The 13,238-nt window shown below is 38.1% G+C and overlaps 1 protein-coding gene across 1 annotated transcript in view; it reads right to left on the bottom strand.

The window, feature by feature from the left end:
• The window catches only part of LOC115771379, an 86,470-nt gene that overhangs the window by 33,022 nt on the left and 40,210 nt on the right, over positions 1-13,238 (bottom strand). The window contains exons 3-4 of the mRNA XM_030717064.1: positions 1,743-1,914; positions 1,494-1,642 (exon numbers count right to left, since the gene is read on the bottom strand). Of these exons, the coding sequence (XP_030572924.1) occupies positions 1,494-1,642; positions 1,743-1,914 (321 nt within the window). The remainder of the gene's footprint in view (positions 1-1,493; positions 1,643-1,742; positions 1,915-13,238) is intronic.

Here is a 13,238-nt window from a genome sequence, read left to right as displayed (position 1 = left end):
AGTTTGTTTTTTTAATGCATAGCCAAAAACGTTAGGTTTTGGTTTTGATTTGACGTTTTTAAGAAATCAAATTTAATTTAAAGCGTTTTTTGGAATTTAAAATTATTTTTAGGTTGAGTTTCACATCAGTTTATGTTTTTTTTTTTTTTTTTTTTTTGTGGGGCACAGTTCAATACAGTTTTGAAATACGTATGTATATAGAAAACAATTTTGTTGGTGAGTGCACACGTTTGAAAAGGGGGGCGATTGTGAACGGAAGAGATGTGGTGTGGAGTTTGATTTAGTTTTTCGTTTTTCGATTTGATTTTATTTTTTGGTTATTTTATGTTTTGGCAGTAGTTGTCATGTATTGATTTTTTTTAGTATTTTTTGTTTTGTTAGTTTTAGTTTTGGTGGAGCGAATTTGTTTGAGTTTTTGATAGCAATTCATATATATATTCATATATATGTATATGTCACATGTATATATAGAAATTCCATGTCGATGTGGACGAGCGTTTGTATGCGATTTTTTGGATATATATTTTTTTTTTTTTATTTTTTTATGTTTTTGTGGGACAATCAGTTAAGAGAAAATATTTGCATGAGTTTTGACACGTTCAAATGTTATGGTAAAAGAGTAGAGCAGTTAAAAGTAAAGTTTTCGATATGCACTTTGCAAGGGATGTACATTTTGATATATATACTAATAAATAAAGTTTTTTTATTTGATTTGTACATATATACAACAGAATGTTTGGCGTGTAAAGGCAGGCAGCAAAAGGCATTCAAAAAAAAAAAAAAAACAAAAACTTATTTTTTTTTATATTTTTCACTTGCATTGAAATAAAGTCAAAGTGAAAATGCAATCGATTTAGCAATTTGGGTTACGAATTTTGAATTGTAAATTGTCGAAATATATTTGCTGAATTGCAGTTCCGAATTTTTGCATAAATTCAACGAAATATTGTGTGGAATTAAAAACAGGCTTAACACAAATATTTCCGAAAATATCAACCCAATAGGGAATTGGTATTTATTTTTAAGCTCGCAAATACAAGGCCAATACCATATATTTGAGTTTAAGGAACACATTTGATTGATTGCATTTCCATTCTGATTGTACAGACTTTTAAGCAGAATTTTCAAAAACAACGCTTTTTTGGGACAAACACAGTAAGCATACAAGCAATATGCGCCCAGATCTCTCGCTCCTCAAACATGCAACATCCTTGCAGATATCCCATTTTCTCCGCGTGCTGTCTTGTTAGCAAGCTCCAAACAAATCCCATGCATAAACACGTATGTTCTTTATGATATGAGTTTTTACAGGTTAGTTTAGCAGTTAATTGTTATTTTAAGCAAACTGAATACAAAAGCATTTACAATTTATACTTTAACAGAAGAATCCATAAGTATACGCAAATTAAAAGAGTTGTTAAGTGAATTGTTAAGCTGAGCAGAAGATGGTAGCATGCAAAAGCAACTGGCACGAGGTTCGGGTGGTAACTTACCTAAGACTCTTAATTCGACACGATAGCCATTGAAGTTATCACACGTTTCTTCTGGTATAAAAAATGTTGTATCACATAGATAGATATCCTCATCAGATATTCTCAAATCCTTAATAACTAATCTGTATGGATTTTGCTCAACAGTTACTCTGCAAGCGCAACAAAATATATAATAATTAATTATTGTAATTTAATTTAACAAATTATTATCTTTTCAGCATGCGCTCACGTATTTTCTGCTAGACTCACCTGTTTTTAAATTCATCATTCACACTCGTGACATTGCTATCGCCGAGCAGCATTGCAGCAATCCGATCATCGCCTTTGAACCAGTTCAGGGAATGCAGTTTCCCGCATTTTTGCTCATTCACCGGACATGGCAGCACCACATTTTTGTTCTCATGCTCGCTGATGGTACGATCTGCAAGAAGGTAAATATCAAAATAAGAAATTTATTTTACTATACATAAAACGAGGCAGCAAAAGTGCAGCACAAAGACCAAAGGAACATCGGTGAACTCAGGAACTCAGCACATATACACACACACGCACACACACACAATCAGAAGGCTATTCAAATGTACATGTTTTGGGTAGGTTGGGAAGGCGGGCAGCCATATGAATAAAGTCGCTTTTCAACCTCTGGCACAATGCGTGTTGTGTGTTTAGTATCATAAATTCAAAAGAACGACACTTTTTGCCAGCCAGAACACCTTCAAGATACACACACACCCACCCAAAACCACACTCACACGGCATTCATTTTTTTGAATAGGTCGCCATAGCAAAATTGAGTTGCTGTTGAAATGAACAAAAAAATGATTCAATTTGCATGGCAACCAGTGCTGAACAGTGGCTCAAAGAGCAATGCAAATTTGAAAATTGAAATTAGAGTGGCCCTAAGAGCGGCTACGTTGACTAAGTAAGCCTTTAAGTAGGCCATAAATATTATTTTTCTCTCTCTCCCTCTCTCGCGTTTGCCCATCCTCAAAGTCACTGGCATGTAAATTTAAATGTTTACATAATGGCTTAACATATTCTCTTTTATTTTTAGCATTGATTTATTTATGGGATCTGTGTTTCGATTTCGGGCTTTTGCGATTCGTTTTCTTTGTCCGCGCCCACAAATTATGCAAAGCAAATATGTTCTTTGATTTGTTGTCCATGGGTGGGGGTTAAGCTATATGCTAGCCGAAGTTAAGTCTTACAGATTACTTGCTTTCTTTCTTTTTTTTTTTTATACAATTATATTTGTTTTATTTGTTTATTATTACAATCTTAACATTGTCCAATACTGCTTCTTACTTCTAACTACTTTAATAGACCTTGTGTGTGTGATTTTCTAGTCAATCGATAGATCCTGTGTGATATTATCTACAGAAATGTGTTCTCTCTCTCTCTCTCTCTTTTTCTCTCTCTACCTTACCGAAACACTATAAAAATATTAAGAATAGTTCAAGCATATTCATGACCAAATACCTGTATAAAAGATGCTCGCTCTCAAATATAACATCAGATTGTATTCACAACAAACACACACAATTGCACATGTTTGAAGTGTCTCAAAAGAAAAAGAAAATAAAATGCAATTTACTTATCGGCCTAAAAGCCTATAACATCATTTGAAATTTACGCTTCATTTAGTGCTCTGCCCTGGCCAAGTGTCTGTGTGTGTGGGGACGTCTGTGTGTGCATGTGTGTGATAAAAATATCATTTATTTTGCACGTTTGTATGAGGGTCTCAACGCTAGAAAACTAAATTGTCCATCTTGAGCCCAGATGGGGTTGAGTAGACGGAGGATCAGCAGCTCCGTCATAACCGACAACAACCGACTGCTGGCCCCACTCACTGTCCGTCTGTCTGTCTGCCTCTCCGTCTATGTGTCTATTTTGACTGTCTATCTCTTTCCTGCTTTCTATTGCCTCTGTCCACAAATTTCCTGCACTGTGGAATATTAAATTAGGCGCCCAGCCGTTTCACGTTTCTCTTTCTGCTGCTGTAGCAGCATCAGCATCAGCAGCAGCAGCAGCTTCTCTCGATTTATTTTTTTCCTTTCTTATTTTTTTATTTTTCAATTTTCGTATTTGGTTTGCTGGTTAGGTTTTCGCACAGTTTTTCCTTTTTTTTTTTATCTCCTATTTCTCTGGTGGTAGACTTCCTTTTTCCGCTCTGTGTTGGCTGCTTCCTTCTGTGCTTATAAAATTCAAACAGACATGTGAAATATTCAATTTCTCAAGTAGCAAATCCTCTCCCCCCCACCCCCTCCCGGCTCTCGTCCTGATTGTCCTGCCACTATAACTGTAATGCGTCGTATGTTGTGCTGAATTAGCCGTGCCAAATGCGTCGCCGACTTGCTTGGCTGCTCGGCACTTGGGTTTGGTTTTGGGCTTGGCTCTGGCTCTGGCCCTTTGTCTGGGTCTGGCCCAAGGTGATGCGGGCTATCGTATAAAACTACTCGTGACCTTTGTTAAGCTGCTGGCGCACGGATTACCCAAAGATTCAACTTATGCGGGCTGCCAAGAAGTTGTACGGCGTACCAGGCGAGAGAAATAGTATATATATCAAGAGTATATAAATGTTGAGAAGTTGCACAAAATCTTCAAAAGCAGACATTTATGATCTTAACCATATCCTACTAGACCACACAATTGTCTATGGTTACTCCAACAATTTCATACATTAATTCTCTTTTCAATTGTTTTGATTACCAATACTTTCATGTCCTAAAACTATCAGCCTAGTTTATGATTGAGTGCTTGGGCTTCTTAAACAACCCGTCAATCGCATTACCTAAATCAAAAACACAGATCGCCTACATTTCAGCATTTCATTTCAGTATAGTACAGGCCTCAATTCGATTCCTCTCAATACTCGAATTTAATTATCGATTCGAATTAATCCTTTCGCTTCTCCAAACATTTCACCTGGCTTATTCTGTGTCACTTTAAATCAGTTGCAATCCCTTTGGGACAGGCACACAATAGTCAAATTAGTGACTCAATAAATGCATGAGAGCACAAGACCCCAGCCCAAAATTATCCAAACCAAAGGGGAAACCCCAAATCCTGTGTCGGTCCTGAAATTCAACTCATAAACTAAACCGTTGGAAACTTGAATGGCCATTCACATTATTGCCAGGGTGTGTGTTCGTCAGCTGGTTTGAAAAGTTTTTGCCACACAAATCAGCTGGCGGAAATTTCACCACAGCTTTGATAATTGTTCATAAATCCCATTGCACTCCCAGCCTCTTTCAAATCAAAAGTTTTGCTCGCACTTTGCAAAATTTATCACCTCATTTTTCAGAGCATTTCTCCTAATTTGTACCACAAATCTCTTTCGGGCGACACCTGCAGTCAGCCAAGCGAGTGTCAAATATTACAGAAGCCGCATTCATAGCCACGCCTAAAAATGTCCTCTCGGCCTCCCCCAAAACTTCAATTCAAGCAACTCTGGCATACAAAAGATTGTTAGCAATCAACTCAAGCACCAAACTTTGATTTGTATGACCATAAATCGCACTTCATTTTTGATTCAACCAGCCCCTTGCCTCTTGCCCCTTGCCTCTGGCCCTGCCACTGCCTTCACACAGTTTTGTGGTTGTCTGTTCATAAATTTGTACCCCAACGAACTTGGCAAAAAGTTTCCCCCACTCACACTCACACGCACACGCACTCACACATAGACAGCTATAAGCCTTTGGCAAACAGTTTTCTTATCTGCCTGGCATGTGTGTGTGTGCGTGTGTGTCTGGCATGTCTCTGCTCCTGCCCCTGGCCTGCTCTCTGGCTCCACCCCTTAAGTTGCCATTTGCTTTTTGTATGGTGTGTAAACGTCTTTAGCTTGGCTTTTATAATTCTATTTCCGTTTCCGCAGCAACGCAAAAAAAACTTTTTGCTTGCTTTTCCTCATATATTTCAACATCTTTTTTCCATGTAGACCATTTCCTTCGTCCTTTCTCCGGCTGCAAATCAAACTTTTACACATTTAGTTGTGTGATACGAGTGTGTGTCTGTGTGTGTGTGTGTGTCTGTCTGTCTGGCTGCCATCATCATTGTCATCATCACCATTGACGCAACTGGCTACTGTCCGTGTCCGTTCGGTCTCAGCCTTGCTTCAGTTTCTTCGCCACATATCGTAGCATTCTTTTGTGCGCCAACGCTTTGACATTGAATTTCTCTGTGTCATTTACCATTTCAATGTGTGCTTGTGTGCGTGCGTGTGAGTGTGCTTATGTATGTGTGTACTTGTGGCTAGGGCTAAACGTACTCACTACTTGGGCTGTCCCAGCCTCACCCTTTCGCTTACTTCTCTGTGAAGAGCCCGCATAATTCAGCGATAACTGCCTGACAGAGACACATTCTCAGCTCTTATGTGTGTATTGAGTGCATCTGTGTATGTGTGTGAGTGAGAATGAGTACGTATGCGGCTTGCGTTTTGTGGTCGCTCTCTGTTTATCTTGGACTCTAGCTCAACCCCATTTCTAGCTGCCTGAAGATTCGTTTTTTCTCCCCCTCACACACACTCAAAAATTGCAACTGATGCATGCAACAAAAATTAAATTAAATAAAATTTAATCTGTTTTAAAAAGGCTTTAATTGAGTTTGGCCAGTGAATGTTTATCATTTTCTGAGGTCAAACGGTGTGGAATTTGGCTGTTTATATAAAAATATGGTTGTAAATATATAAATATATACATAAATTATCTGAGATATCCATTCAATGCTGTACACATCTTCATTTTAGATGCCCAATATAATAATGCCGTAATTGAACTTAATTTTATTTGTTAAAAATAATTTAATAAATAAATAATTAAATAAATAAAGCAAACAAATTTCTGAAATAGCACCAAGCCCATAAATATGTTTTACAATAAAATAAAAAACCTCGTTGTCAAGTGTAGTTTGCATGGCTGAAACTTGAATTTGAATTCAATTTGTGACTGGTGGCAAACGCAGGCGACTTGGCATTAAAATTGATGACTTTATTTGAAGCGTTTGGCTGCAGATTTGACTGCAGCCAATCACCCAAAAGTATGCAATAAAAAGCGCGCTACGAACACGCATAAAAATTGAATTTGTAATAATAATATTTTATGGTGGCCTCTCACGCTGCACAATATCAACAGCAACTACAACAACGACACAAAACCCAATTAGAGAAGCAAGCAGCACACAAAATGCATAAACGATTTTAATGGTCAATTTCGGTAGAGTTTGTTTGGGGCGAGGTTGGGGGCCAGGTCTGGCTGCTGAAACGCCTGCTGCTGCTGCTGCTGCTGCGGCTGGTAGTGTGTCCTGTAAGCTGAGGAGGCTGAATTCAATTTGGCCGCTTGGCCGCTTGGCTGCTTGCTGTTGCTTCATAATTAAATCTTGGCTAGCTGCATGTCCCAGTCATTAAAGTAATATGTTTTTGCCTAATTACGCATCACACACACACTCACACACTGAAACTCATAACTCAATTGCATGATGTCCGTGTAGCATAGTGTAGCCTGATTTTTTTTGTACCCTCCTGCATGAGTGCCCCCTTTTTTTTTTGCAGAGTAAACGAGCGCCGACGGCAATGGATGTTGTATGTAACATGGAGGAAAAAACCAAAATGAAGCATTGTCAAGCACTTGGCGACCATTTAATACCCTGTAAGCTGTGATGTCAACATCTTAATATTTGTTTATTTGAAAACTAGAGTTTGTTTAGAAAGCGATTGTGCATACAAAAAATACGGCTAACAAATGGGCAATTAAAGTGAATATCGCTGGGACCTAAATCGAATCACACGTTATTTTCTTGTCAACAATAATTTAATTACAATTTTAATTAGCTGTCAGTACATTAAGACAGACAATTTTAATTGTTCATATATTGATTTCTAAAAAATGGCTGCAAAATGAAATTAATATTGAATTGCTTTTATAAACGTTTGATGACGTTTTCCCATAAAAACAGTTTAAAGCACTAAAAATTGCACTCAATATAATACAACTCTCATTAGCTTAGGAAAATCTGAAGAAGCTATTAGGACACAAAAATTATGGTATCAAAGAGACATTATGATCCATTATAGAAATCGAATAATCGACCGTTTAAAACAATTAATAATTATATACCATGAACCCATTGAAAATGGATAAAGAGAATAATGAGGAAGCATCCCATATAGTATATATATACTTGATTAGCATCAATAGCTGAGTCGAGTTTATTTGCTAATAATGGCTTGTGCTTTGAGGTTTCGTAGAACTACACCTTTTAACAATTTCATCTTTCAGTAAACAAAAATTGTATTAAAATAACTGAAGTTTAAGTTAGAAGGGGGAATAATTAAATTCACAACTTTGATTGTCTTTATATGAAAAGCGCTTCAGCAAATGTGCTTATATATATGCACTCAACACCAAGTCATGATTTAAAGTGTTTATTAAAGACTTGGAAAATTCACATTGTCAAATAAAGAGGCAGTCATAAGGACTTTTTGTGATAGCATCTAAGAGGGTATTTGAAAAGCAGCTGCTCATACACAAACTGTTGATTTTGAATTAATGGCAAATTACAAGATTTTAATGAAATTTAAGGCTTCAGCAGCATCAGGATCGCTCGCAGCAGCAGCAGCAGCAGGACTTTTAATAAAGACATAGAATTTTGCATGTGTGAAACCAAAAGCGAGCGTGCCTTAAAGCAACCAATGGATTTCTTATGCATAAATTTATGTCTGCGCCGCGTATTTAATTCATTTTGCATTCCTTAGGCTGCCTTTGGTGTGTGTCTGTGCCTTTGTGAGCTATTGTATGTGTGTGTGTTGGTGTGCTTGTGTGGGCGTCTGCTTGGTTTTTTTTTGTGCATTAATTCCATTAAAAGCGCTTCGATAACATGTTTCACGCTTGGTCGCTTCCCTGGCGTCAGCCCCTAAAAATATGCAATACAAACAATTTTTCATGCCGCTACCCCAAGAGCAAAAATTTTTTTTTATATATATTTTTTCTTGCTATTCAGCACTCACGTGCCTGGCACCTAGCACGTTCACACATACATATCGCAATACACACACATATATAAAAAATATACATGCCAGACATTTCCATAGCGCTTGAATTTTTATAGAGCGCGCAAAAAGCATGCATTGCTGAGGCTGCACATGTGACTGTGAGTTTTAGTGTGAGTGTGTGTATTGCTTATCGTTTCATATGTTATGTGTAATAACATCACCTTCATCTGCTATTCATAGCATGTTCATCAATCAATTAATCGATACGCGAGAGCAGCACTCCCATTACCAAAAGGAAATGCTGGTACGGGAAGCTGGAGCCAAGCATGAGCTCAACTGTTCAGGCTGCCGTTGTAATATTTATAAAACAAGCGAAACCTCTTCATATATTTATATACGGAGTATGACAAATGATTCGCGGCCACGGCTAAATGTTGCTAATGATAGCAAAATATCTAAACATGTTGAATTAAAAGGAAATCTATTTCTCAGCTTTTTTTTAATTTTCTGTGACTTTAAGAGTTGTTTTAAAATTTTTGCCACTTAACTATATTGTTGTAAAATGTGAAAATTGTAACCTTTTCTCGTTAAATTGAGCGTACAATATTTTTTGTTTTTCTTTTGTTTTTCAATTTCATTTGTTTGTTTTCAAAAATATTCATTTATTTATTTGTATATTTTTGCTTAGATTTTCTTTTACAACTTCAACAAGCAATTAGGCCACGCACAGTCTGTACGAAAAGTTTCCACCGGCTGCAGTGACCAGCATTAAAAATATGTTCAAACATAAAAGCAAATTTCTTGGCTCAAAAGTCAAGCAATGCAAATTAAACGGGGGATGGCACTGGATAAGTGTGAGTTGGGTGGACAAAAACAATGTCAATGTGGCTGCTGCTAAGCGTTCCCCATAGCACAATTAAGCTCGTGCAGCCAAGTGCTGTGGAGTCAGTGACAGAGACACGAGACACAAGACATGCGACAGAGATAGAGAACCATTCACAACTCAGCTCGGAGGACACTTCTCGAGGGAGACACCTTTATGAAGTTCGGGGCAAATGGAACACAGCACAACTAACGATAAGCGCTTTGATTATGACTCCTATCTAGGGCAGTCAGCGGTCGGGGAGGGTCATTTATTTCTCACCTTGGCACGCACACACAAGCACACACATACACACACACTTGAGCGTGCCACGCCCACTTTGGCACAGACTGTTGTGCTTCAATTGTCCATCAAGTTGAGTTGCGTTCGGTTGAGTTTTGTTTTTCTGCGGGCTCCTTTGGTGCTAATGACACACGTGTCTTGGACCTGTCTGTGTTGTCGTTGCATACTTTAAGGCGCTTAACCTGTCTGCGAACATTTCTTTGCCCTGTTGTCGCAACTGTTGTTGCCCTACCTCTCTGTCCATATTTTACCTTTTAGTTTTTGTCGCCGTATTCTCTAAGCTTAAACGTGCTTTGCTTTTGATAGCGCTGATTACCAAACAAATAACTGGGTGCTGGCTGGTGAGTGGGTCTGGAAAATCGATCTATTTAAACTTTGTTTTGTAACGAAACAAGAAAACATGTAATTTAGTATTACTTTCTGTAGGGCGTTTGGTGGGAATATGTGCCTGGCTCAAAGACGGAAGTTGTATAGCATCTCTTGGAAATAACTTTGATATATAATAATATGAGCCTTAAAATATATATATTCATCTTTATTTCACATGCAGTTTTTAATAGCTGTTTGCTTCTTAGACAAAATGTGATTAAATAATGAAAATAATAAAAGCTCTTTAATAGTTGAAAGCTCTGCCAACAACAGCACACAAAGTGTTTGGAAAGTAGATTGGAAGCGCATGTGAAATTAATTTAAGTGTAAGTTTAAAATTAAAGTTTAAAATAGTTAAAAAGTCTGCCAACCACTTCTTCAATTAATACGGTTACGTACGAAGAGCTGTGAAAAACAGCTAAAGAGAATTTGAAATTAATTAAAAGGAGTTAAAGCTCAAACAACTTTGAAAGCTCTGCCATCGACTACACACGAAGAGCTTCGTGAAATTACTTATAAGCTCATGCAAGATTAATCGTAGGAATAACTGACATTTTTAACTACTTTTAATAATATACAGCTTAAAGCTTAATTTTTTTCGCAGACCCTTAAATTTACCAATTTTGCCCCCTTCATTAGAACAGTTTAGGAATTTATACCGTTCCTCTGATGGCCATCTGCATTTCGGGTAACATTAGGCAGCTGTTCTCATGTGATGCTTAAAGTGTCACAACCCTTTTCTGTGGTTTGTAAACCGAACTGTGAACACGAATGCTAAATACTTTAAGCATGCCGCTCTGTAACCCAAAGCCCAGTTCTCGAACATCTTTGGCGGACCACTCGACAGAAATTTAGCTGAACAACATCTTTGCCAAGGCAAAACTTATAGTTGCTTTTTGGGCCTTTTAAATTATGCAAACTGCTTTTGTCACACACTCTGCTGCCCATGTGGGATCACATGGCGCTGAGGCTGTGCCTGATGTGTTCTACAAAATGCCCAGAAGCATACAAAATATCTTATTACCGGCACTTAAAAGCACCACTAAATTTTAATGTGACAAAGCATCGAAAAATGCCAGACGGGGTAGACAGGCGCAAATAGTAGAAGCCAAGCACCCAGATCCGGGCCGGGTCCTGCCTTTGCAAGAGCATAATTTAATTTAATTAGAGGCAGCAGTTGCTTTGCATAGGTTCAATAAAGTCGTCAGCTAACAGGGGCAGGAAAACTAACCCAACTCCCATTAGTAAATAGTCGCTAGCGTTCACACAAAATGCATGTTACCCAAAAATGGGCAAGGAAAGGCAGGGGTATGCAAGGCACCCACTCATTCATAATGAATGTGGTTTGCTTAGCTCCAGCCACGCCTCATGGCCATACAAGACGAGGTCCCTTTGTAGTGATAGGTTGGGGGACAGACTGGTCGCATATATATTCATAATAAACTGCCACAAATCTCAGACATGCAAACAATTTCGAAATTTGTGTATAAAGCTTGAAATTTACCGACCGCACCCCTCGCCAACAACGTCTGCCTCTACCTCGCACTCGTGTTAAGTGCATGACCCTCAAATGTCCTTAAGCTGTCAAAAATAAGTGTCAAAAGTGGGCAGCTGCCCTGAAGGATGAGAAAAAATAACAACGAAATAATAAAAATGAAATGAAAACAAAAATAAAATAATAATACCAACAAAAATAAGAGGAACTACGTTAAAACGAAAATGCAATACCCTTGCCAGGATCGATTTTTATATTATTTCCGAACGGATTCATAACATAAATGTTAAGTAATTATTTGATTAAGTTTATCACAAATCATCAACCTTATATGTGATTCGAATACGCATCCACATTGCTCAGTTTTCCATTCAGCTTCACGTGCACGAAATGCTTTCCTTTACCTATCACATATTCCATTCAGAATTGATGTTACCCTCGGTAAGGGTAGAGGAAAACAAAAATCAAGTAAAACATAAACACAAATTTTTATATTGTTACGTTTTCATCTCTGGCTGCGCGGCGGCACAATGAAAAATGCCAGCCTACCTACCATAACAACAGCCTCCCGGCTGGTGCCGGGTATGCTGCTGGCTGGTCCTGGCATGTCCTTTAAGTGGCCGTTTCGGCTGCTGGCCACGCGCGCGCCTACAAAAGCCGCCATATTGAAATTATGTAAACGGCTGCCGAGAGCACCGGAAGCTGCGTGGCGTTTTGGCCACATCTCCCCCAATCCCAACGTTATTTACAATATTTTTTTTGTTATTCCCTGCCACCGCCACCTGCTGAGCAGCATTGGCATTCCATCTCCCTCTCTGTCGCCCTCGTTCAGTCGCTCGCTCTGTCTCTCTGGCTCTCAGCTGGAGCTGCTGGGCTCCACTTCATTTGCATTCATTCATTCGGTTTGCATATTTTTAGAGTGTGTTCTCGAGCTTGTTTATCAAAAATTAAAGGTTAATTTTCCTCCCGCATTCATTGCTGTCATTTAATTAGCCACCCACCTGGGAAGGTCACGGCTGGGCTGGACTGCTTGGCAGCTGCGTTGATTTGCGACAGCCCGTGGGTAATCATCAACTTCTGACGTTTGCTCTTGTTTTTACATATTTCTATCTGTGGGCATAACCTCACGTACTGCCTAAACTCGAGGCCTCAAATAATAATTCGAGTATTTTTTCTTATTTTTTTTTTTCGTAAATAACATTATTTGGGACTTTAATTTTAGCGTAAGCTAATTTATAGAGGCATCACGTTTGCGTGTTGGTGGATTTTTAAAATGTTTAGATTTGATTTTGGTAAAGCAAATATGAAAGTACTTATTTTTAATTGGTGAACCATTTTCAACGCAAAGATGACAGAATGACTACGGATAGATTTGTAGAGAGCGGGGTGGGATAAGGTGTCTTGCTTTCTGCTTCCGGCTAGACTAATTTAAATTGTTTTGTATAACTTTTTCCCTTACTAAATAAATATATAAAACTCTTTGCCCGGGTAACTCAACCGCCCCGCTGCGCAGGAAATAAAAAATGTTATTTTTAATATGGCCCTACTATGTGATTCTCATGAATTCAAGTAAGACTTTGGGGTATGCTTTGAAAATGAGTTTATTTTGTTTGCAATCAATTTAACTTTTGTTTCTTTTATACTCTTACCCTAAATTAATCACTCGTTCGCTTTTATTTTTTTTTAGGGATATGTAAATATAATGTTCTGCGTTGGCCATAAAATAGTCGT

The sequence above is a fragment of the Drosophila novamexicana genome, unplaced genomic scaffold (assembly GCF_003285875.2).
Source record: "Drosophila novamexicana strain 15010-1031.04,08,12 unplaced genomic scaffold, DnovRS2.1 tig00000072-arrow-arrow-pilon, whole genome shotgun sequence".
Taxonomy (NCBI): Eukaryota; Metazoa; Arthropoda; class Insecta; order Diptera; family Drosophilidae; genus Drosophila; species Drosophila novamexicana.
This window is presented reverse-complemented; position numbering and strand designations above follow the sequence as displayed.